The sequence below is a fragment of the Neofelis nebulosa genome, chromosome 2 (genome assembly GCF_028018385.1).
Source record: "Neofelis nebulosa isolate mNeoNeb1 chromosome 2, mNeoNeb1.pri, whole genome shotgun sequence".
Taxonomy (NCBI): domain Eukaryota; kingdom Metazoa; phylum Chordata; class Mammalia; order Carnivora; family Felidae; genus Neofelis; species Neofelis nebulosa.
In genome coordinates, this window is record NC_080783.1 from 63,410,963 (window position 1) to 63,437,180 (window position 26,218).

The 26,218-nt window shown below is 34.7% G+C and overlaps 1 protein-coding gene across 5 annotated transcripts in view; it reads right to left on the reverse strand.

Annotated features, from left to right (window-relative positions):
• Window positions 1–945: 945 nt before the first annotated feature.
• PPIG (peptidylprolyl isomerase G) overlaps window positions 946–26,218 on the reverse strand; it is a 46,338-nt gene continuing 21,065 nt past the window's right edge. For all 5 annotated transcript variants that reach the window (XM_058714645.1, XM_058714661.1, XM_058714651.1 and 2 more), the window contains 7 exons: window positions 23,201–23,230; window positions 22,971–23,110; window positions 12,368–12,581; window positions 11,179–11,346; window positions 9,439–9,526; window positions 6,848–6,984; window positions 946–6,659 (listed from right to left, as the gene is read on the reverse strand). In XM_058714645.1, the coding sequence (XP_058570628.1) occupies window positions 5,549–6,659; window positions 6,848–6,984; window positions 9,439–9,526; window positions 11,179–11,346; window positions 12,368–12,581; window positions 22,971–23,110; window positions 23,201–23,230 (1,888 nt within the window). In that variant the 3' untranslated portion in view covers window positions 946–5,548. The remainder of the gene's footprint in view (window positions 6,660–6,847; window positions 6,985–9,438; window positions 9,527–11,178; window positions 11,347–12,367; window positions 12,582–22,970; window positions 23,111–23,200; window positions 23,231–26,218) is intronic.

Genomic DNA, 26,218 nt, shown 5'->3' on the forward strand with positions numbered 1-26,218 from the left:
ATTGTAGAATAAGTTTCACACATCCCATCGGTAACTGTGCTTGAGTGAAATACAAATGATTTTCCTTTTTCACATGGATACTAAATTAGTATTTCTTTTGGCCTAGGGTTGCCACCACGTTAAAATTACCCAGATGCTAAGGCCCAATGAACTAATAGTCTGGAAACCTCTGCCATGTATCTTTTTCTTTAAATTCCGTATTAGAGAGTACTGTACATTATTTAGGGGTGATTATTAGTTTTGGATGAAACTCTCTTCACATTATAAAACAGAGAACATGTTTCTGCAAAATGGTTAATTTCATAAGTGTTTTAAAATCAACTTAGTTGAGTGAAGAACACAGAACACCAAAGACATTACTAGTTTTTTTCCTTACATATACAGTTTGATTGTTTTACTTTCAATCGAGCTGGGCTTTCTACTAGAGTTAAGCACATTAAAAACAAAAGCGCTATGCAAACTTTTAAAATTAATCACTAAACAACTAAGTGAAAATAATTGAGTTATAAAGCACTCCAAGCAGTGGAAACACAACTGTTGTAACCTGCCAATTTGATAAATCCATAGCTAGGGGAGCCTGGGTGGCTCAGTTAAGCATCCAACTCTTGATTTCCGCTCAGGTCATGATCTCATGGTTTGTGGGATTGAGCCCTGCATTGGTCTTTGCACTGACAGCATGGAGCCTGCTTGGGATTCTTTCTCACCCTCTCTCTCTGCCCCTCCCACACTCATATTCTCTCTCTCTCTCTCAAAATAAATAAACTTAAAAAAAAAAAAAGAAAAAGAAATCCATAGCTAAAATGTGGGGCTAAGAAATTTGGGTATGGGGGTAGGAGGTATAAAAACTATGAATCAGTGCTTAAAAATAAAAAGGAAATACAGTATTAGGTTGGGAAATATGTTTAAGAAGGAAACCTAGAGAGCAATGAAAATAGGAAAAGCAAATTGATACTAAAAGTATTTTAATACACAATTAATTTACACAGTCCATATGAAGCACTCACATTTTTACATATTCTCCTGGCTAAATAAAGCATTTAAAAACACTCCAGAATTTGAGAATTTAATATCACCTGTTAACACATACAAACCACTGAATGGTCAGAACATTTTTATCTAACCATATATATTTTCAGTGACTTTCAAGTTGGTGCATTTTCCCTAAATATATCTAATTTAAATAAAAATGAAACTAAACAAGAAACCAAAAACTAGACAATTTGTTTTACGAGTCAATTAACATCTATATGGCTTTACAATGTTAAGTGTTATATTAAAACTGGCAGGCACAGGATATAATAGTGTTCCCAATGCTGAGAAATTTGGAGGAATTAAAAAGCAAATGGTAGCATTCCAGTAGACAGTAATACAAATTTCAAATCTAACCTTAAGTTTGCTGAGGCAAAAGACACATTGCAATCTGAAGCATTATGATTGAACATTTACACTAGAATTTATCTCCAAACCTTCTGGAAGTCATCACTGCTGATTAAATTCTTAAAGAAGTTCAGTATTGTTAAACTCTTTGCTCAGTTTTTCCTAATACAAATTCTATATCCCCATGGGTAAAATAAAAGTATTTTTTAGTTGATTTATCTTCATTATTTACTTTTAATAAAAATAAAGGTTGAATAACTAATACAACAGTAATTTTAAAAATACAAAACAAACTGTTATAGTTTATTTAATACAATGTTTAACTATAAAAGTTGATAGTTTCAGAGTTTAAATTCTGTAAAATGCAGTTTGCAGAAAACAGTTTTAACAGTTACTAGACTAATGTAATGATAAGAGAAGCAGCATTTTGAAACTAATTATACAATGTGACAACAGCTTTATTCCTAAATTTCATTAAAAAAATATACATCACAGTGACTTCTGAGCTAGGAAAAGAAGTGCATTAACTTCATTTAAGTTTTTCCCTTCCACAAAGAGAGCAGCCACAACTTTTAACATCTCCACATACAAATACCCAATTCATTTATCAATCCTTCAAAGTACTAGAAACACACAAAAGAGAAACAAAATATACAGCATAGGCTTTTGGTAACACAGGAATTTGCTTTTAAAAAAAAAAAAAAAGCAGAAACACAAATTAATCCCACCACTTCCTCCTACACCTAAAAACAACATCCCTCAACAACTCCCTTCTCCAACCCTGCTGATTTTTAATTTATGTGATTTTTCAATGTTTACATCTTGTGTCACACCACAGGCCAGAATTTGCATTTGTCTGAATCCTTTCAAGGCAGTTGGGAAACCCACTATGGGCAGGTGTCAGCCAATGCTGTACTTCCTGGAGTTTATTACTTTTTAAAACAAGTATTTGTAACAAAACATATCTTTTCACAATAAGGTTATAAATCTACAATCCTTGGAGAGTTTATTCAACTGTAAATGTATGAATACTAAATTGAATAATTACAGTACACATGACCAAAAGAAGACAGAAAAATACCCATTTTATGTTTCTTTATAACAACCAACTGTATATGGTATATATTTAAAGTACCTTCCAGTGAAGGTAAAGGGAACAAGTTTCTGTAGAAATTTACTATAAAAGGTTCAAAGTGTGATGAAAAAACCCTGCCACCTGGAGTAAAGCACAATGAGCTACTAAAAAAATTAAAAAAGAAAAAAAGAAAAAAAACTTGTTCCATATACCAACTTGAAAACAAATCAGAATTGTCCATTAATATCACTACTCAAAATACTGGAAACCCAATGTGTTCCTGTCCATAATATTAAGAAATATTTACTTTTCAGTTTAATATCTTTCACTGGGTACAAGAATCAAAGGCCATTCAGCAAAGCCAATATGAATCAGTATCACACTTGTGCAAAGACAGATTTATCAAATTTTTTGAAATTTCTGTGAAGGCTTTGATTAAGAAATTCTATTAGAACGTACGATACTCTATGAACTCATTAACTGTAGAGTAATTTAAAAATATTTTAATGGAACCCAGTAGATTCTTTACATTAACATTAATCTCTCTGTAGTGTCAATTTCTGTGGCAGATGGTTAACCCAAAATAGAATGATATAATCATAAAAACAATTCTCAGATATCGCCAAACAATAAAATAAACCAATTAAATATCTTTAGTGAATATGAAGTTAAAGATAGTTGGAGGTAAACCATAAGCTCAGACATAACTATAAAATCAATCTGACAGGAAAGAAAGAGCCGGCTTTCAAGAAGGAGTATATTCAAAGTAAAAGCTAAAGGTGCCACAACTATTAAAAATGTAATAAAAGGACTGTTTGAGCTATGTGCTATTCAGATGCAAAGGCAGACTTGAGGTACAGTTAATGCTGTTTAATTATTTTCTAAATATTTTTTATATTCGGAAAATAAAATCTGATTGTCATCTTTCATCCCAATTTCTTTACCGTATCTATTCTACTGTAAAAAGAGTTTTTAAATGTCTATCGATCTTAGCACAGAGTTGCTCTTTTGATAATCAGAACAGGAGAATATTACTTTCAGAAATTTGAATTTTTCCCCTTATGGTTACTGGTCTGTAATTTTTAGTAGATAAAGCTCTGGAATCAGATAACATTAAGTATTTTTACTTAGCATGGGTTTGTTGTTATTAGAAATCCTTTCTTAAATAGCACCACCTTTCTTGAAGCTCAAATAGTTTATAACAAATTTTAAAAATGCAACTTACTGAATTTTAAGATAACTAGTTTAAAATATGTAACAGATTATATAGCTTGGAACTCAAGATTGAATCATCCCTAACTAAGGTAGGGTTTGTAGTCTAAGTCTCTAAGGAATCAATCACCCCAGATTATCATAAATATCTATTACCATTATCATCAGGAAAATAAATTTAAAAGGACTCCACTGTAGAAATTTGCTTCAAGATAGTCCGAACAATTTTATAATCATTACCTACTATTCTTTATACAAACAGCTACCACAATGCCAAATGTGTCATTGCTGTATTAATCAATATGGAAAGTATTATGTTAAGCACTGTTTTGCTCAGTACAAACAGCACTGAGTTAGTTACTGGGTTTTCCAAGAAGCTACCTTGGTTAAGAGGTGACACTACATTGACAAATATTAAAGTACAAAACACTCTAAAGGCTACTATTAATTGGAATTCTGAAATTTCTTCTCAAATGAGGCAGGTTTTGTGTTTGCTGGATGTTCAATATTTTATTTAGAAGAGAAAATACAAGAAAAAAGGCCACACATCACAAAAATAGCAATATACAACACACAAAATTCTAAATGGACTTTGGGTATCTTTATTGTTTAACTCTGTAAGCTATCAAATTTTGCAACTTTCTACTCTACTCTATGTGGCAATGTTACACATGCCAAGCTAAAATAATGTTAACAATAATGGTATAAAGCCATCTGAATAGAAAGAAACCAGAGTCATAAACATGCTATACCCTATTGTGATACATATATAGAAAAGATGCATTTTCTTGCCATTTGAAACTCACAGCTATGAGATTTAGAGAAGCCAGCTCAAGTTAAAAAAACAAAACCAAAACAACAACCATGCAGAGCTATCACTCAACTCTATATAGATCAGTGGCCAAAAGAGAAATCTTGGAAGTTAATATGTCAATACTAACAATTTTTAGAATCTGTCTAACTTAAAGACCTGCACAAGTGGTATATTTTAGTGAGTAAAGTATCTTCATTTTAGAGAAGGGTAATGATAATAAAAATAAAACAACGTTCCCCAAAGCAAAAGTTTCATCTCTTCAGATCAAAAGCAACATACAATTGAGAATTACAATCTCATCTTCTAAGGTAAGTTCTTGTCAAATGCTGTATAACAGCAAGTCAAACTCAATCAGTACATCAACTGAAAAAAAGTACTCAACCATTTTTGTAGACAGTTCAGTAAAACAAAACTTGGTAGGAAAAATATTAGTATGAATCAAGCTATGAATGAAATTAAAAAGAACATAGGAAGTGCAATATAAATATTTTAAAGCACAAATCACTAAAAAATCCAAAGTGATGACTTAAGATCTCAAGTTATTAGGATCCTGCTTTTCTGTGTAATTAAAAGCTGTTGTGCTGCTGCAAGCCTCTATTACAAATGCAGTCAGAAAATCTACACAAGATTTCTTCTATCTAGTGGCTTCTAAAGTTACTTTAAACATGAGAAACACAAGCTTATGTAACAATGTATTCCAACAATCAGTTACCCTTGTTTTGAACTGGCTGATCACACAAACTGGGATGTAGAAAAGCGTATTTGCTATTATTGGCTGATTGTTGCAACACAAAAATGCATACATGAAATAGTTAAACACAGCACACAGTATTACACCAAAATGTTTTTCTCATTTCAAGTTTATTAAAACTTTAGCGGTACAAATTATCCAGGTTGCAGATTATCAAAAGATCAACTCAATAAAGTCCACATTAAAAAAAAAAAAAAAAAAAAGACAAACATAAAACCCAAAAACAATGAAAAGAGGGAAACAACATAAAGGAGATTCATCAGCAAGTCTTTAAAACTTAAAATTTGAGACAGAATGGAAATAAGTTTACACAACTCACTCATCCACTTTTATCTTCATCTGTTCCAGGGCTTGATTCATGATCAAATTTTTTATTTTTATCATGTATGTGGTCATTTTCTTGACTCTTTGATTTTTGGTTTTCTTTTTCCACTGAGGACCTGGTCTTCTCATCCTCCTTATTTTTCAATGTGGAGAACTTTAATTCATTGTCCTGACTACTGTGTTTTATTTTTGAGAATGGACTTTGATCTCTATCAGCCTTTTTTTCCCTATTATTATTTGAGCTATTATGATCACGATTTTTAGAGTACATTCTCTTCTCACCCTCAGAATTTTCTTTTCTGTGTGAACTTTTACTTTCTTGGTTTCTATATTTTTCTTTGTTTCTGCTTTGACTTTCTTCTCTCTCTGAACTCCGTGAATCTCTCCTCCTCCTCCTCCTCTCTTTACTTCTCGATCTTCCTGGTGTTGCTCTTCTCTCTCGGCTTCGGGACCTTCCTCTTCTCCTGTACTCTTGCTCCCTGTATCTATGGTACTCCTTGCTCCTGCTGCGATCTCGGTCATGGCTTCTAGATCGCACTCTTCTGCTCCTGTCCCTACTTCTGCTTCGGTCTCTTGTTCTACTATTGTAACTGTGTTTGCCTTTAGTGACATCACGTTCTCTACTCCTAGACTGTGCACGTCTATCTTTTTCCTTACTTTTATTATGATCATGCTCATTACTTTTTGATTCTAACTGTTTAGATTTCTCTTTACTTCTACTTCTTTCCTGATCTTTTCCTTTAGAATCACACTTTTCTTTTTCTTTAACAATCTCATGATCCCTTTCTTTACTCCTTGACCTCATCCTCTTTTCTTCATGTCTATTATGCTTTGTGTCTCTTTCTTTACTCTTTGATTTCTCTTTGCTCTTACTCCTACTTTTAGATTTGGCCCGTTTCTTCACTTTGTTTTTATTATATTTATCATCTTTTTCTGAATTTCTTCTGATGTCTCTCTCCTTACTGTTAGATTTATGGTCTTTAACTTTCTTTTCCTTTTCATTTTTTCTGTTTGGACTCTCAGACACATGCCTGTGATCAGTTATTTTTTTCTCTTTTACTCTAACTGGGCTTCTTTGATTTTCTTTTAGTTCATTTAATTCACTCCTAAAAATGAGAAAAAAAGTTTTTTGGAAGTTTTATTAGAAAAGGGATGGTGTCCATTATTAGCTAAAATGGTATTCTATTTTCCTTTAAATATTCAGAAATAAATGAAATGGCTATAAGTAAAACTTTATGCATAAGAGTAAAAAAATACTTGTCACTACATTTGAAATAATATAGTTAAATCTTACTTATCCCCTTTGATCCATCTTTCACCACTTGATACCCTCATCCTTTGTGCTCTCTGCATCTCTTGCCTCCAATGTGGAGGAGTCTCACTACGTCTGAAACGATCCCTTGATCTGGATCTAGAAGGAGTTCGGTAACGCTTAAGAAAATAAAAAGGGAAACAAATTAACATATAAAAACATAAAAGCACTGCAATAATACCTGAAGTATATACATTTCTAGGTTCAAGTAAAATGTCTGGTATTTCTTATACCCTCTATAATAACTAAAATTTCCTAATTTTCAGGTATGAAACCAGTGAGGTGAAAATACTTTAAACAGACACTCATACTATAAATTCCCAATAAAAAGCATTAGCCACACAAATTCTAGCCACTTATGTCCTCTCTGTAGAACTGTCCTATTTAAGTGATACTACTATCAAGTAGAACCCTTACAAGTTGCCAAGTTCCAATTTGGAAATATATATTCTTGATGTGTCAAAGCAAACATTTTCCGTATTATGAGAAAAACTGAATAAATGCACTGATGTTCATTTATTCCACCCATATGTACTCAGCTCTTAGAATGGCCAACTGCTCTACCATGTATTGAGGAAACTTTAGTGAGCCAAGACATATCTGGATTTTGGTCTTTTAGAAGTTGTATTCTACAAGGCTAGGAAACCCACAGACAGATATATAATCACAGATACTAATAAGCATAAATGCAGCTATAATTAGAATCAGTGTAAAAGAAGTACAAGGTGCTCACAGAATATGTAACAGAGAGATCTGGCTTAGTACAGGGAAAGTTAAATGTAACTTAAAAAGCTGAAAACTAACATGTATGAGGTATGAGAAGTTACAAAGGCAAGGGTAATGAAAAGGAAGTAAAAATGAGAATGGATGGGTAAGGAAGAACATGTGAAGCATGAAAAATATATTTGAAGGTTCTGAGACAGGAAAAATAGCATTTGTTAGAAATGATCACAAGATAGATCAGTATGGCTGAAGATAAAAACTGTAAGGGAAAGTAGTACTCGAGAGCACTGATAAGGTAAGCAAGGGCTAGATTTTGTGAGGTCTCATAGGCCATGGTAAAAATTGTAGATTTACCCTGAGATCAATGGCAAAGGAGTGATATAATCAGATTTTCATTTTTAAATGACTATTCTGGATGCTGTTTAGATAAAGAATTGTTATCAATGATTCTCCAAATGTGATCTAGGGATCCCAAGACTCAGGGGATCTGTGAAGTCAAAACTATTTTCATCAGTGAATCATGTTACTTGCCTTTTTCACTTTCGTTCTTTCATTATCGTACAGGGGAGTTTTCCAGACTACCCGACATTTTAGTATCTTTGCTTTCATTGCTAATGGAATGTGTGCTTATACATTTCTACATTTTTAATAGTTCTTGGTTTTAATTTCTAAAACAGTAAATATAGATAGATCTAATCCACATTACAAAATCTTTGGGTCCAAGACCCTAAGACAAAAGAAAGTTTGAGAGCTGCCATGAGAACAGTTAGAAGGCCACTTACAGTTCAGAGAATATACAAAGGTAAACTAAATTAAGGTGTGGGAGTAGAGCTTGAGAGAAACAGATGGATTTCAAAGTATTGAGAAGGTTGAACTGACAGGATTTGGTGATGGACAGCAGAGAAATGAAATCATTCTTGGGCTTTAAGTAACTATACAGGAGGTGGTATCTGTCACCCGGAACACGAACCTAAGGGAGAATTACGCCTAAAGAGGAACTGCTTATGCTCAGGATTATATATGCAGAGTTTGAGGTGTCTGTGAGGCAACTCGCCAGCTGTCAGATAAACCCTGGTACCAGAAGAGCAAGTGAGAATTATCAATATATGGTAGCCACTGAAGCCATGAGAGCGATGAGACCACCAAGGAGCAGGTGCACAACGAAAAGAGTTGGAACCCATGATACTACACTATTAAAGGCTAGCTACTGAAGTATGAACTGGCATTGGAAATTCAAAACAGACTGGCCAGAGACAGAAAGAAAATATGATGGAAGCAAAGGGCAAGAGTATTACAAGGAGGGAGATTAAGTAAGACAAAGACTGAAAGGACTCGCTGGATTTTGTGACATGTAGCTGACCATATAGCAAGTGCTATTTTCAACAGAACAGTAGAAGACAAACTGAAACAGTTTAGGAAGCAGGAAATGAGTAGGAAGTGAAGAAATAATAAACCAAGTATAGCTCGGTTTCTAAAAAGTTTTGAAAGCACAAGATATTTAAATTCTGATAGGGAGAACCAGTAAAGAGAAAGAGAATGAGATATAAGAACCAGGTTAATTTTTATGAATTTTTAACAAGATTAGCAATACAGTGGTCAGGAAGTAACATGGGGGCACAAAACACTGACTTCATTTTACATTGTGTACATGTAAAATCTACTAATATCCCATGCATTTTCAGTTTAGAAATACCAATATAAAGAAGTTACTATAAAAAGAGAATATATAATTGAATATCCATATCTACTCTAAATTTTAGTTACTTATGTACAAAACAGTATTTAAGAAACACTCGAAGATTATGATAAATGCCAATATTATCAAGATTTTTGGGAAAAGAATCACCTACCCTTGGTCCTCTTCCTTTAATTTTCCTGCCAGACCTAGTAACTAAAAGTCGCCTCTGGTATGAAGCAGGCTGGGAGTTAGGTGGATTACTAGAAGGAAGCAAGGGAAAAATTAAAACATACAATTTTATAAAAATGAATCTAGAAAATTTGGCTTTATGGATCTAAACTAATTTAAAAACTTAAAAATCAGTAGTTCTCAACCAGGAATGTTATCAATTCCTAGTAGGTATCTGGAAAAGTATGGGAGCATTTTTCAACTGTCAATGACTAGAGAGTGCTACTGGTACTTAGAGCCACGAGTCAGGAATGCTAAAGTCTTATAGTGCACGAGGATGAAGAACTAACTATTCTGCCCGCAAATGCCAGCTGTGTGCTGAGGAACACTGCTATATAACCATTTTTAAGATGAAATAAACTTGACAGGGGGCGCCTGGGTGGCTCAGTCGGTTAAGCGTCCGACTTCAGCTCAGGTCACGATCTCACGGTCCGTGAGTTCGAGCCCCGCGTCGGGCTCTGGGCTGATGGCTCAGAGCCTGGAGCCTGCTTCCGATTCTGTGTCTCCCTCTCTCTCTGCCCCTCCCCCGTTCATGCTCTGTCTCTCTCTGTCTCAAAAATAAATAAACGTTAAAAAAAAAAAAAACAAAAAACCTTGACAGTGTTAAGGAAAATCAACACAAGAGTTCATATAGCTCAGCATTGGTTGGATGCCACTGAGAGAACAATTTTAAAACTATCTTATTCCAAAGTAGCTTATAATCCCTTAAGCATTTGTTCACTGTTAAAAGAACTACAGAGAAGAGTAATTAATGAGAAGTAAGCAGACACAAGCTGATGTGAATTAACAAAACGTTTACACCATGGTTTAGTACCACAGTTTACATCAAAAAGGGAAAACTGTTTTCAAAAAATAATGAGTTAAAATTTAATTAGCATAAACAATACACATATAAGTTATGTTTTGAAAAGTTGACTGTAAAGTAGTTCAAACATTTTCTCAGCAATATTTGTTTCCTTAAAAACATTCTTTCTTAACACTTGAGGAAAAATTAACTCAATCCAATCCATCAAGATTATCTCAAGTTTCACACAACTAAAACTTTTTTTTTTTACACTAAGACTTATTTATATTTTTACTGTAGTGTGAAAGTATAGGGGAGATACTCTGAATTTTATTACTTTTATAACAACAAATTTCTAGTCATAAATAAGAAAAAGGTCTCAATCTTTTTTCTGTTTTTGCACATAATTATTAAAATGATTTATAAAGAATCAAAAAGCCTACTAATACTAATTACATGAATTTATGGAGAAAAATCTTCGAAGAAGTTCTATATGATATCAATTTTCATTACTAGAATACTATAAATTAGACATGGAAAACAGCCTTTTTGCCCTATTAAAGGTTCTTACTTTTTTAAAAGTAAAGTTTAATATATTCAAATAACACAGTAAGCTTGTTTTAAATGGAATTGAAGTGGAATTGGTACACATCTTTTTGGTATCTGCACTGCTTACTTTTTAAAAAGTAACTTTTTACTCAAAATCTGTTTGAATTAAGTCAGTTTATCTTATCAGCTATGTAGTTATTAGCAAAAAGGACCTTTGTTAGCATTATCCTATTAAAAATATTTCAATGTTGGGACAAGGTCACCAATTAAATCCTGTTTAAAGTAAGACTTAAAAAAAAGTTCGATTATGAAGAGTGCAGGGCACTCTATAAGATATACACATTCACGTACCACTCTCTCTCTCTCTCCCTTTCTCTGTTTTTCCTTTCTTTTTCATCCGCTTTAGGGGGACTTTTTCTCATTAGGAATCGATTTTCAGGTATAGGAGGGATCTCTTCTGGACGGACAGTAGACTGCGGTTGTGCTTCAAGATTTTCAGTCTCACTTTCGCTAGATGCGCTTAACAGAAAACACACAGAACAAATTCCATTTGGTTATTATGCACTTGTCCCAAATTTCCAACTGCTGGGATTTCTTTCCTTTTTAAGAAGTCACAATACATATGCCATCCTGCCCCCAACTGCAAAGATTCAATTACAAAGGGAAAAATCCTCGTTCATTCCTCTGATAAACCAACCCAAAACCCAAACCAACTGTTTCCATTATCACATTCTCAGAAAGTATTTTCCAATAAAATGGTTCTAAAATATGGAACTCCACTGGCACTGTACTCTGATAAATTTAAAAGTTAAAAATGTAGGTAAAGAAATTAATTGCTTTAAAAGCAAAAGACATATTAAGACATGTTTTAGTACAAACATAGATTATTTCAGACAAAACAGAAAAGAAAGTAAATGCACTGACATTATTTGCTTTTACTCTTGTGCTATCATAGCAACAAAAGAAATAAAGGACTAAAAAAGCAAGACAGGTTGTTACAAACAATAAAGACAATAATCACTGGTTTCCTGCAATTCTCACTAATCCTCTATTCCTCCTATAAAACATAAACCTATGAACCCAAAAGATCATTTCACTAAGTTCAGAGAAACAACTGAATTGAATGGTTTTACTGAAAATGGAAATGAATGTACCTAAATTTAATCTATAGACTATAGAATCAAAATGGTCTTACACTTGGGGCACGTGCGTGGCTCGGTCGGCTAAGCATCCAAACTTTAGCTCAGGTCATGATCTTGCAGCTCATGGGTTCAAGCTCTACGTTGGGCTCTGTGCTGACAGCTCAGAGCCTCCTTCGGATTCTTGTCTCCCTCTCTCTCTGACCCTCCCCTGCTTGCTCTCTGTCTCTCTCAAAAGTAATAAATAAATATTTTTAAAGAATGGTCTTCTACTTCATGGTATGGAGTATTTCTCACTATTTTCATATTGCCATATAATCGATCCAAAATCCCAATAGATTTACTTACAAACAGAAGGGAATAAGAATATAAAGCCTGTATTATAAAAGTAAAGTTAAAACCTTTTCTTGCTTTTCTTTCGCTTCTTCTTTTCTTTCTTGTGTTTTCGGGAATTTTTCCTATGTTTCTTTTTTCTTTTTTTTGATTTCTCTTCAGAAGCACTTTCTGAATCAGAAGAATCGGAAGAGGACTGAGAATCACTTGAGCTATCTGAGTCACTAGATGAGGAGGATGATGATGATGATGACTTATGTCTTTTCTTTTCTTCTTTCTTAGCTTTAATAAAAAACAAAAAGGTTTTTGGTCAACACTTTTTAGACAGAAATTTAGATTTGCTGCAGATCCTCACTAAGTCCAGTACTTAACACTTAGCTCATCCAGCTATCTGAACTGAGGGGTACAGGAAAGGAGTCAAGATTTAGGGTTAGAATACAGGTCTCTGGATTCACAGATCAAAGTTGATCTACTACACTAAGGAACTGGAAAAATAACAGGTCTAAAACACTAATCTTAGGAAACATTTGAAGGATTGTTTCTAAAAAGCATAGAATTATTTAAGAGTTCAAGATTCTAATCTTCTTGTGGTTTTTTACTTTTTATCTTATTACCAAGATTAGAGATAGAACTGTAGAAGAGAAATAACACATACAAAAAAATATTCCACACGAATGTGGAAAATAAGAAACATGACTCCGCTGACATTGGCTGGTTTCAATGCCTGAGCATTCCTCTAATGATTAAGAAATTTAGCTTAGTTGAAGAGCAGACTCAGCATAGAGGGCAGTCATTTACCAATGGTTAATAACTAGGATTTGGTGTCTCTACAAAAAGTAATTTCAAATTGAAATTTTATTTTCATTGAAATGGATTCCCAAACTCAACGCTTTAAGGACTAGGCACCTTAACATAAATAAGTGAGGTTAACCAGGTGTGCTACAACAAGAACTGGGTAAATATAAGACAAACCGAATAGAGTTTGACTCCTCTAAAGGTATTCTAATTCAAACCACGGTGGACTTAAAGTGAAATCAGGCCAAAGATGGGACAACATCAATATATGGAGAACTATAATAAACTGGAACACATCAAACATATTAGAATCCATCAGTTCATATTGGCAAATAAAATATAAAGCATTTACTTGTTTTTCCTTATATAAACTGTGCCACAGGCTAAACAAACAGTAGATGAAAGGAAGATGCTCTTTATCACAAGTTTTCCAAAGAATAAATGAAGCAGGAATTTGCCTCTAACTACAAAGTTATATGAAATGGATAAAAAAACATTACATAACAAAGATGCAATCAGTATAATCCATTGTGTGCAATAATGGGAAACACTACAGGATAAATGACCTAGCTTGTACAACAAAAAATCTCAAGGAAACATAAAGGGGATGGTAGAGGGAATCTATTAAAAACAAAATTAAAAGAATCTTACAACCCCCATGTCTGAACCTTACTTGGATTCAAACTCAAATATTAAAAAAAATAACATTAATGAAATAATTAGAAATTTGAACAGTCAGGAATATTTAGAAATATAGATAGGTGTACGTGTGTATGTGTATACCTATGACCACAATTTTTTTTAAAGAATAATTTTATGGATCAAATAATGAAAAAATTATTGGTTAAATGTTATGCCTAGAATTTGCTTTAAAGTACCAAAGGGAGGGGCTCGTGGGTGGCTCAGTCAGTTAAGCACACAACTTCAGCTCAGGTCATGATCTCGCGGTCTGGGGGTTCAAGCCCTGTGTCAGGTTCTGTGCTGACAGCTCACAGCCTGGAGCCTGCTTCGGATTCTGTTTCCTTCTCTCTCTGCCCCTCACCGGCTCCCTTGTGCACACATGCTCTCTTTCAAAAATAAACAAACATTAAAAAAAAATTTTTTTTTTTAAATAACAAAGGGAAAAATAACCAGGATATAAGTAAAATGAGGTTGGCCGTGACTTAATTGTTGAAGGTGGGTAAATGAACACTGTTGTTTGGTTATAGTACTTCAACCATTTTGTATATGTTAATATTTTCCATGATAAAAAAATATCAGAGGACAAAGAAAACACATCTTTGGACTACTGGTTGTTTATAGACTTTAACTGAAAGGGTTAACTGCTGGTTTATAACTTTTCCTTTAGCCTCAGGAACACCTGAGGCACAAGTGCCATATCATTCTTGAAACCCTTAACTCAGAATTCATAGGAGTGTACTAATTCCAAGATAAATGACAACCGGTCTGAAATTACTATGTCCTTTACCAAGGACTTGCAGTTCACTGCCAAAATAATTTTTCCAGTACCAATGAATGCTAACACATTGGAGAATGGGTACAAGGTATAAAAGGTGAAGGGACACCAGGTAACGGTTTCATCACACAGCCATGTTCCTCTGGATCATGAAAATAACAAGTGTGAGATGCCTGGGACATACACAAGCTCTGCCTGGAAATCATGAGATCTCCACTACGTTGTTGCTGTATAAACTGTTCTGTTTCCTGTCCGGTGTATCTTTTTAACTTTTCATTTTCTGAAAAGTTTGAGAGACAGAGTGCAAGCAGGGGAGGGGCAAAGAAAGAGGGAGACACAGATTTTAAAGCAGGCTCCAGGCTGTGAGCTCTCAGCACACTGCTCAACGTGGAGCCCAAACCTACGAGCTGTGAGATCATGACATGAGCCAAAGTTTGCTGCCAAACTGACTGAGCCACCCAAGCGCCCTTGGTATTATCCTTTCTTAAAGGAAAATAAACTTAGTGCTGAATGAAGTCTATTTTGTCTCATGAGTTCAATTGTTAACCTGAAGCCAAGACTACTACTGTTGAGGCAGAATAGGTTATCTAAACATGTATAAACTGAAACATCTACTTATATATACTACAAACCTGAGAGATGGGTGGGTGGCCACGGGTAATCAAACTTAAAACAACTGAAGGAATAAATTAATAATAAGTAACTCTAAATAAAAACTTAAGAGCACATAATAGGCAAGCAAAATAAAAATATCCCATATAAATATAATAATGCTTTAATTGATTACCATGATTACTAGCTCCAACCTATATTTTGCAATGAGATTCTTTCCTATGAGAAATATACTGCAGTTGGTTTACTTAACAAACAAGCCTATTCTCCCCACCAAATGTACTGAATATATTTCAAATAACCATTATTTAGTTCACAAATGACTTTTCAAGAAAACATCCGAGCGAAGCAAGATATCACAACAATACGAAATGCCGGAACTATTTGTATGGTAATATAATCTGCCTGAATACCAGATGACATCTGCTATACAAGGAAAATAAACTGTGTTTTAGGAAAAACGCCCTGGAAGAGAACTTAGAAAGCTCTAAGGTTAAAAAGGTGTCCTCTTCTGATGTTTGTCAATATTACTTTTTAAGTGAAATTTAGTTTACATGTACCTTTCCTATGATCTGCTCAGAAAAGGAGAGAAAATGACTGAGAAAGAAATGGCAAGTTAAAGAAGAGTAAAAAGGCAAAAAATAGAGACATGACAAAATCAGTATTAGTTCTAACAAAATGTATCTGGATTCTCAAAATCTGTGTTAAAACTAAAATAAAAATATGATTTAGGCACTTTGAGAATCTGACTGAAACTTTATCCTTCTCAGATCAGTAAGTACAGATGACCAAACCCCTGTACAGTCAAAAATCCACATGTAATTTTTGACTCCACAAAAACTTAACTGCAAACAGTCTGTTCGAGTAACATATTTTGTATGTTAATGGATTATATACTGTATTCCTAAAATAAGCTAGAGAAAAATATTAAGAAAACTGTAAGGAAAGAAAACACATTTACAGTACTGCACTGTATTTATATACTAAAAAAAAATCCATGTATAAGTGGAACCATGCAGTTCAAACCTGTGTGTTCACAGGTCAACCATATGTTTAACTGAACAGTATATACATCTATACCCACCATGATGCCAGGATACAAAGATAAAGAATAGTAGAGTTTATGGGGAAATTCCATAATAAACTCATAAGACATGCACCTTCCCTCACAGAGTTTAGAATCTATTTAGAAAATAAGACCAAGAAGTGTGAACTCAATAGCAAACAGCATCAGAAAATATACATGTAAGTCCTAAGTGTTCTAAAAACTCTGACTATAGGGGCACCTGGGTTGAGTGTCCAATTTTGGCTGAGGTCATGATCTCATAGTTTGGGGGTTTGAGCCCCATGTCAGGCTCTGTGCTAAAAGCTCAGAGCCTGGAACCTGCTTCAGATTCTCTGTCTCCCTCTCTCTCTGCCCGTCTCCTGCTTGCACTCTGTTTCTCTCTCTCAAAAATAAACACTAAAAAATGTATATATATAAAAAAAGAAACTGACTATAAATTGTATATATATGGATTTAGAAGACAGTATAGTCAATAAGGAAAAGAGTAAAGTAGAAAGGCTTTGAAGAATTACAGTCAGTTCCACTGTTATACAACCTATGTATTCCTATAAATCATTGTGCTATATATGAAAAATTGCACAAGAAAAACCACATGGCTTATGGGAAAAATGGGGAAAGGGGCGCAAAATTCAAACTTCATCAATGATACATAAAAAAGAATAAGAAACTAATAAAAATAGCAGCAGAGTTTTACACATGTTAAATGGTTAAGAAATACATAAATATGTGGGAACGCCAACTGGTGCAGCCACTCTGGAAAACAGTATGGAGGTTCCTCAAAAAACTAAAAATAGAACTGCCCTATAATCCAGTAATTCCACTACTGGGTATTTACCCAAAGAATATAAAAACACAAATTCAAAAAGATATATGCACCCCTGTTTACTGCATCATTATTTACCATAGTGAAATTATGGAAGCTGCCCCCACTGATAGATGAATGGATAAAGATGTGGTATATGCACAGTGGAATATTACTCAGCCATAAAAAAAAGAATGAAAACTTTTCATCTGCAACAACATGGATGGATCTAGAGGATATTAATACTAAGTAAAGTAAGACAGTCAGTGAAAGACAAATACCATATAATTTCACTCACATGGAATTTAAGAAACAAAACAACGAACAAAGAAAAAAGAGACAAACCAAAAAACCCCTTATAAGACTATAGAGAACAAACTGATAGTTACCATAGTGGGACAGGATGGCTGAAATAGGTGAAAAGGATTAAGAGTACACTTATCATGATGAGTACTGAGTAATGTACAGAGTTGCTGAATCACTAAAACTAATATATCAATCAATCAAATGGCGAAAGGAATTTCTCCAAATAGAAAGGAAATAACAGAAAGTGACTTGGAATTTCAAAAAGAAAAAACAATAGAATGAGTAAAAGATAAGGGATAAAGGAATGAAATCAGTTCATATAAATGGTTCTTAAATTAAAAGATGTTAACATCAGTGACGCCTGGGTGGCTCAGCTGGTTAAGCAACTGACTCTTAATTTCAGCTCAGGTCATGATCTCAGTTTGTGAGACTGAGCCCTACACTGCGGTCTGCACTGACAGCACAGAGCCTGCTTGGGATTCTCTTTCCCCACTTCTCTCTCTGCCCCTGCCCTATTCTCTCTCTCAAGATAAATAAAACTTAAAAAAAACAAAACAAAACAAAACAAAACCCTAACCTATTAAGGCTGGTAAAGATTACAAGTTTGGTTGGGCCACCTGGGTGGCTTAGTTGGTTAAGCATCTTGACTTCGGCTCAGGTCATGATCTCACAGTTCATTGAGTCAAGTCCCATGTCAGGCTCTGTACTGGCAGCTCAGAGCCTGGAGTCTGCTTTGGATTCTGTGTCTCCCTCTCTCTCTCTCTGCCCCTCCCCTTCTTGCCCTCTGTCTCCCTCACTCAAAAATAAACAAACATTAAAAAAAAAAAAAAAAAAAAGATTACACAGAGTTCGGCAATATGTGGCTTTGCAAAGAATATAAGGGTAATTTATTTTCTAATGTTTATTTTTTTTGAGAGAGAGAGAGAGATAGCATGAGCAGGAGAGGGCAGAGAGAGAGAGGGAGACACAGAACCCAAAGCAGGCTCCAGATTCTGAGTTGTCTGCATAGAGCCTGACATGGGGCTCAAACTCACACACCATGAGATCATGACCTGAGCCAAAGTCAGACGATTAACTGAATGAGCCACCCAGGTGCCCCAGAAGGTAATTTATTTTCTTATATTCATTGTCAGTGTCTACCAAAATTACAAATGCATGACCCCTGTAGTCTATTAATTCCACTTTTAAGAATTTATTCTATATGACCAAAATTCACATACATTTAGACCAATATACAAAATGTGGGAATGAAAATTGATGGGCAGAGATTGGAAGAAGACTTTTCATTGACTGACTATCCTTTTTGGCCTCTAAATTTTCAACCAAATTAATATATTAAATGTTAAAAACTGTAGATATTTTAAAACTTCCAAATATGACAATAATGGGATACTGCCAAAAAAACAAACAAAAAACCCTACTACTTGCCTTACCACTTACACAAAATCTATTTCAAAGTATCTGTAACAAACATTTAAGTATCCTTAAGGTAAAAATGAAACACTACCTAAAGCAAAACCACAATGCAAGTTAAAAATCATAATGGATGAAAACAAATAACAAAGAATAACACTTTAAACTTGTGGGCCATTTCTGGATAGTTTTTTAGATTATGTGATTTGCTTATCACTATGTAAAAGAATTTCCTAAACCTATTCACTGACCTTTTGGGAGGGTGGGGTAGGGTACAGTGTGATCTTTTTTTTTTTTTTTTTTAACGTTTATTTTTGAGATAGAGACAGAGCATGAACGGGGGAGGGTCAGAGAGAGAGAGAGGGAGACACAGAATCTGAAACAGGCTCCAGGCTCTGAGCTGTCAGCACAGAGCCTGACGCGGGGCTTGAACTCACGAACGAACCGCAAGATCATGACCTGAGCCGAAGTCGGACGCTTAACCCACTGAGCCACCGAGGCGCCCCACAGTGTAATCTTATTAATTAGGTACTGATTCTACTAGTATGATAAAGTAAAACAAACTCCAGAACATTTTACTTGTAAAGATTTCAGGTAAAAAAAAAAAAAAAATGCTGCCTTATTCAATTTGAGATCTACAGATTTTATATCAACGAATTTCACATGAAACCTTTATATTGAAGGCAATTTCTAGGGCATCACCAAATAGGATAGAATAAAGAATAGAACTATTCCTAAAATAGGTCTCCTTTAGGTATTTTCATTTCATATTACTGGTCTCATCTCCTAGATAGTTTCTAAGTTTAACATCCCACTATCTTCCAGCACAAGTTCCATCATCACTGCTCCTAATTCCAGGTTAAGAACAATGAATGGGATCCTCTTACTATATAAATGAATCTCTGGTGTTCTTTACCATCTCCTGAGTACAAGATTCACTGACTGTTTCCCCCATTCTGTTTTTTTTTTGTGTATTGCCAGGCAATGTTTCCTACCACATACAGGCAAAACTTCTACTCATACAACTATCTATTGTATATCCATCTGTAACTCAGCACTTGTGTTTCTGTAATATAAAACTCTATGTAATATAGCAATGGCCCCATCTCTTATTGCATGGTCAAGGTGTGTACAGACCTCTCTTTTAACCTGAGGTCATGCCAACTCCTGAAAAATCAGTAAGCAGCTTGACTTAAGTAGTGGTTTCATTCTTTGGTGGTCTATGTTCCATCCTCCATTCTGTCCCTTGACAGCCTCTACAGAAATGCAGTTTTTATTAGCCTCCAGTGTTCCATTCCTACATGTGTTGGAAGGTTCTTTTTCTTAACTCTGAACCTTCTCAGGTATATTCAAATAGCTACAAAAAAACAGAATTTCCAATTCTGCAACAGCAAAAGGGATAAAGGCCCAAGAAGATTGCCCAGACTCACCAAGACCATATACAGGTGGGCCCAGACAGTCAGAATTCTTCAGAAGTCTTTTTGTTTTCTTTCAGGAAGTTAGAAAAAGAAAAAAAAAAGATTCTGTATTTATTTCTTTTTAAACTGGGGTGTAAATCTCTCAAACAAGATTTTAAATATAATGATGAACACCACAGTGTTGCATAAAGCTTTCTGACTGTTTCCAATTTAAAGCTGTAAGGAGGCCATCAAACTTACAAATTGGATGTGAGACACAGCTCTGCCTAAAAAAAGATTATATAGATGCATGACAAAATCCATTCTGACCAATGTTCTGAATAGTAATTAAAGGACTGCAGGGTAATAGGTTCCAAACTTTGTGACTTCAAATATAAAGATCTTTTCATATTTCCACAGTATAGACCAGAACAGGGTAGGCATGGGAGTATGGCTTAAAACACACTTGACCTTTACATGAACTCCTGGGCAGACACTAATAAAGGGCCAAATGTTCCCTCCCCACCTGCTAAAACTGATAAGGGCAAGGTATGCTTCCTTAGCAAGAGTTTGAGGGACACACAGTAGGACACTACATCAACTTTCAGCACAACTGTCTGGTCACAATGGCATCAGCAAAATTAGCATTTATTTCTACATGTGAAAATACATTATGAAGACAAATAATAACATACAAAGAGTGCACTCATTCACTTTCTCATTCTTTCAGCAATAATTCAAACACTGACCTTTTATTACTAAAAGAATGTTTACACCAAATTTATTAGAAAATCTATGCTTATGGTTTAAAATGTGCATTTATTACCCCAATTTCTTTCTAAATATATATACCACAGTATCCTTAACTTTTATAAGCAGAGAATATATCCTAACACAAGAGACCTTAAAGAGGCACAAGAGACATAAAGTACAAGAAAAAACCCAAGTTTTTAGTAGAAAATAAGAGATAAAAATTTCCTAGACGATGTGAGAAGAAATAATGCCTTAAACAAAAATATTCCAATGATACTAACAGTCTTAAGGATTAAGTATCAGTATCAGGGTGTAAAATTTGCAAACATTAATACACTGTTTTTGTTTTTTTTAATGTAAGATATACTCAGTAACATCTCATTCTTCACTGGATCTTCACAAACACAAAACATATATTATACATGTTGTTTGTACATAAAGATAGACAGCCAGCCTTATGAATACCAGCAAGTTATATAAACAGTCCCATTATGAGCTGCAGCATATTCCTGCAATGGTTTACAAAGTATATATATATTTAATATGATAGAGAAGAAAATTATCAGAATCGAAGTGGAATACAGAAAACAGAAAATTAAAAATAAGCTTCTATGACTAGTTTGGGTGTTTTTAAATTAAAAGAAAACAAATGTGCCTATTTCTAAATGACACAAAGGAAATCAGTATACCTAAAACTTGAGAACAGAATGTTCTACTTAGGGCAATTCTGAAAAGAATGTTAAAGACTTTAATGAGTTAGCAATACATAACAGAAAAGGCTCTAAATCTGGAGCCAGCAAGCTTGGGTTTGAAGCTTAGTTCCCTGCTGTGGTAAAAACCTTAATCTTCTTGACTATCCTCATCTGTAAAATGGGAGAAATTAGTACAGAGTTATTGTAAGGATCAGAATGGATTATAGGGGCACCTAGGTGGCTGAGTTGCTTAAGTGTCAGACTTGTGACTTTGGATCAGGTCATGATCTCAGTTTGGTTGTGCAATGGAGCTCCGCGTGCATCTGTGCTTGACAGTATGGAGCCTGCTTGGGATTGTCTGTCTCTCTCTCTCTCAAAAATAAATAAATTAAAAAAAAAAAAAAAAAGAAAAGATTATAGATGACTCTCACATTCGTTAAACATGAAAAACTAAGTATGGATACTATTCCCTAGACTAGTAAGAATAGGAAGAATACAGTCCATTTATTATTTTATTGTTTTCTACACAGGTAATCTCACCCCATTAATTTTAGGGTAATGAAGGACCCAATATTTGTCAAAAATAATGGCAGTTACGTATTTCACATATATAATATAAACACTTAAAACATTAAGTAAACAAAAAAATATTAAGTAAACAAAGTTCCATAATATCATACCAAACTATTGGTCATGTTAATTTCAAATGTTCTGGTCTAAGTAAAGAAGTTTCTCAAATATTCCAAATACTTCTGAATCTCAGTAGTGCATAAAGGGAAATAATTATTCCCTGAAGTTTCTTTATGTTATTCTCTTCAATTGTCATCGCCCCCTCACTGTGTCTTTCTCTAGAAGAGTATTTATTTACCATGCTATTTATACAACTACAGTTAAAAAACAAAACAAAACAAAACAAAACCCCAAAACAAAGTGGAAGGAGAAGGATAAATTATAGCAAATTAACAAGAAGGGAGAATTAGAGGGGCACCTGGGTGGCTCAGTCGGTTAAGCGTCTGACTTTGGCTCAGGTCATGATCTTACGGTTTGTAAGTTCAAGCCCTGTGTTGGGCTCTGTACTGACAGCTGAGAGCCTGGCGCCTGCTCCGGATTCTGTGTCTCCCTCTCTCTCCGCCCCTCCCCCGCTCACACTGTGACTCCCCCTCTCTCTCTCAAAGGTAAATAAACATTAATTTTTTTTTTAATGGGAAAACTAGATGACTCCGTGGTAAATGAACAAAGTGTGAAGACAAAAGACATTCAGAAAACACAAATGCCTCATATATATATTCACATTAGTATGAATTTCACACCAACAATTTAGAATGTCTCTGATCGTTTAGCATGCATAAGAATTATCAGAAATATGTGCTTGTTTTTACCTTTAGATTTGGGAATTAGCTCTCCACAACTGAGTATCCGCACCTCAGCAAATGGTTTGCTAGCTGCATCTGTTTTCTGATTTTCTATCTCTCTTACAACTTCTTGGCCAGATATCACTTGCCCAAAAACAACATGATGCCTAAAGAGTAAAGTAAAGATGATTAAACAAAAGCTTTTAATTTTAACATTAATTTAAAGTGGTCAAAAAATAAATTAAAATAATCTTTACCCATCTAAATGAGGAGTTGGCTTCGTTGTTCTTTGGAAGTCATCAGATAGAAGAATAAAAACAAAGTCAGAGAAAAACAAAGTTAGCATCTCTAAAAAGGAAAAGAAAATAACTGCATTGGAAACAAAGCTGCATACAAAGAAATCACATGCTATTTTAACATAATAGAATTTTATTACATTAACCTTAAGTCGAACAGAAAAAATTCAAGATGCCTTCTACATAATGTATTTTCAAAAACTCATTCTGATCATGAAAGTAATACCACTCATTGCTGAGAACTTACACATTAACTAAAGTTGACATTTTGGTGTTATTTCCATTCATCCACGTTTCTTGCATGTGCCTGGGTTCTTACTGAACATGTAGAATGTTCTATGGTTTTTATAAATTCTATTGTATGAACAGACCACAATTTAACAAAAGATTCCACTAGTTTATGGGTTTAACAATAGTGCTTTTCAACCTTAACATTTTAAACAATTTTTTTTTTTACTTTTATTTATTTTTGGGACAGAGAGAGACAGAGCATGAACAGGGGAGGGGCAGAGAGAGAGGGAGACACAGAATCGGAAACAGGCTCCAGGCTCCGAGCCATCAGCCCAGAGCCCGACGCGGGGCTCAAACCCACGGACCGCGAGATCGTGACCTGGCTGAAGTCGGACGCTTAATCGACTGCGCCACCCAGGCGCCCCACAACCTTAACATTTTAAACAGTTAAAGCATAGATCAACTGCATAACTGTGGTTTTGTTTTCCACAGTTTCAGTCACCTATGGTAACCTGTGGTCAGTCCAGTCTAGAAGCAGATGATCCTCCATCTGACATACTATCAGTTCAAAAGTAACTTAACACTACACCACAATGCCTGTTATTCACCTCACTTCATCTCATCAGGTAGGCATTTTATCATCTCACATCATAAGAAGGGTAAGTACAATACAGTAAGAGATTCCGATAGAGACCACGTTCACATAACTTTTGTTACAGTGTATTGTTCTTTTTGCTATTGTTGTTAATCTCTTATTATCCCTAAATTGTAAATTAAACTTTATCACAGGCATGTCTATATAGGAAAACATGTAATATATAGAGAGTTCAGTACTATATGAAGTTTCAGGCATCCACTGGGGGGAATCTTTGAAACGTACTTCCCGTGAATAAAAGGGGACTTACTGTATATATTCAGATGGGCCTCACATGTGTTCTGTTGACTAGAACAGAAATGGTCCATATAGTGTTTGTAAAAATTTTAATTAGTTACCAACATTAAAAGTTTTGGATACTTTCACTCAAAAACCCAGAATTCAGACCTTCTGGAATGCCGGGCTGACTATCCCTATCTTTTTAATACATGGATTATCAGTTTAGATTCTTGTCCCAGCAGGCTTTACTGGCTTATGTTACCGAAGATCCAAAGACCTTCGAGTTTATTTTCCCTGATATACAAACAAACTTCACATTGAAGAAATCTGGATTAAAACTTTTGACAAAATTGAAAATAAGCAAAAAGTCCTGCAAATGAAGTAATTTTGTAAAATCTTTTTTTCTACTCCACACCAAACTTAAAATCTTTGTAGTTTAGAAGATTGGTATTGGTGTAGAATGAAGATGGACACTGTATATCATTTATTATGTTAAAGAATCTTATCAAACAAGGCATTAGATGGGGTGTCTGGGTGGCTCAGTCGGTTAAGTGTCCGACTTGAGCTCAGGTCATGATCTCCTGAGTCATCAGTTGGGAGCCCCACACTGGGCTCTGTGCTGACAGTTCAGAGCCTGGAGCCTGCTTCAGACTCCGTGTCTCCCTCCCTCTCTGCCCCTCCCCCACCTGCACTCTGTCTCTCTCAAAAATAAACATTAAAAAAAGTTTTTGAAAAGGCACTAGAAATTTGGAAGAAGGAACACAATCTAAGCTAACCTTTAGTTAAAGCCCACATGATACTAATTAACAAAAATTCAAACATGTTCATGTATTTTCATAAGTTCACCTTACATGTAAAACTAACCCCTTACTGTTTTCTTCCTACAACAGATATGTTCACCTGAAGTTGCTTAAACTATTTAGAGATGTAAAAACCATTGTGTATACCCTATGTGTATTTGTATTACATGTTACATTCAACATATATTTTGTATCTAGATTTAGTCAAACCTCACTTCACAGATTCCATAACTTACAAATTCATTTCCTCACTAGAATTCATTTATAACCCCTAAACCAATACTCTGCGTTTTCATGGTCATTCTCGAATTGGTGAAAAAGTGTATTGAAGAGGAGCAGAAAAACGAGAACTCTTGTACAGTGCTGACAGGAATATAAAATGATGCAACCACTGTGGAAAACAGTTTAATGGTTCCTCACAGAGTTAACCATAGACAAATATTGCATGATTCTGCTTGTGGATCTAAAAAAATTTTTTTAAATGTTTTATTTATTTTTAAGACAGAGAGAGACTGAGCATGAGTGGGGATGGGGCAGAGAGGGAGACACAGAATGTGAAGCAGGCTGCAGGCTCTGAGCTGTCAGCACAGAGCCCAACGTGAGGCTCAAACTCACTAACTGTGAGATCATGACCTGAGCCGAAGTTGGACACTCAACCGACTGAGCCACCCAGGCGCCCCTGCTTGTATATCTAGAATAGGAAATTCATGGAGACAGAAAACAGAATAGAGGTTACCAGGGGCTGAGGGTAAAAAGAAATGGGTTTCTGGGACAATGAAACCATTTTGGAAACAGTGGTGACAGTGGCACAATATTGTGAATATAATTAATACCATTAAATTATACATTTAAAAATGATTAAAATGGCAAATTTCATATCACATATGTTGCCACAATAAAAAAGTTTTTTAAGATTAAAAAACTGAAGTTGTCTCCTTTAAAAACAATAAAAACAAAACACAAGTTAAAGAAGGGTTACCTAGAAATTAAGAGAGATAAGGGAAAAATCAACACATAGAGTGAAGATTCTGAGAATATACGTGAAGGATTACATAAACTTAACAGAGAAGTTTT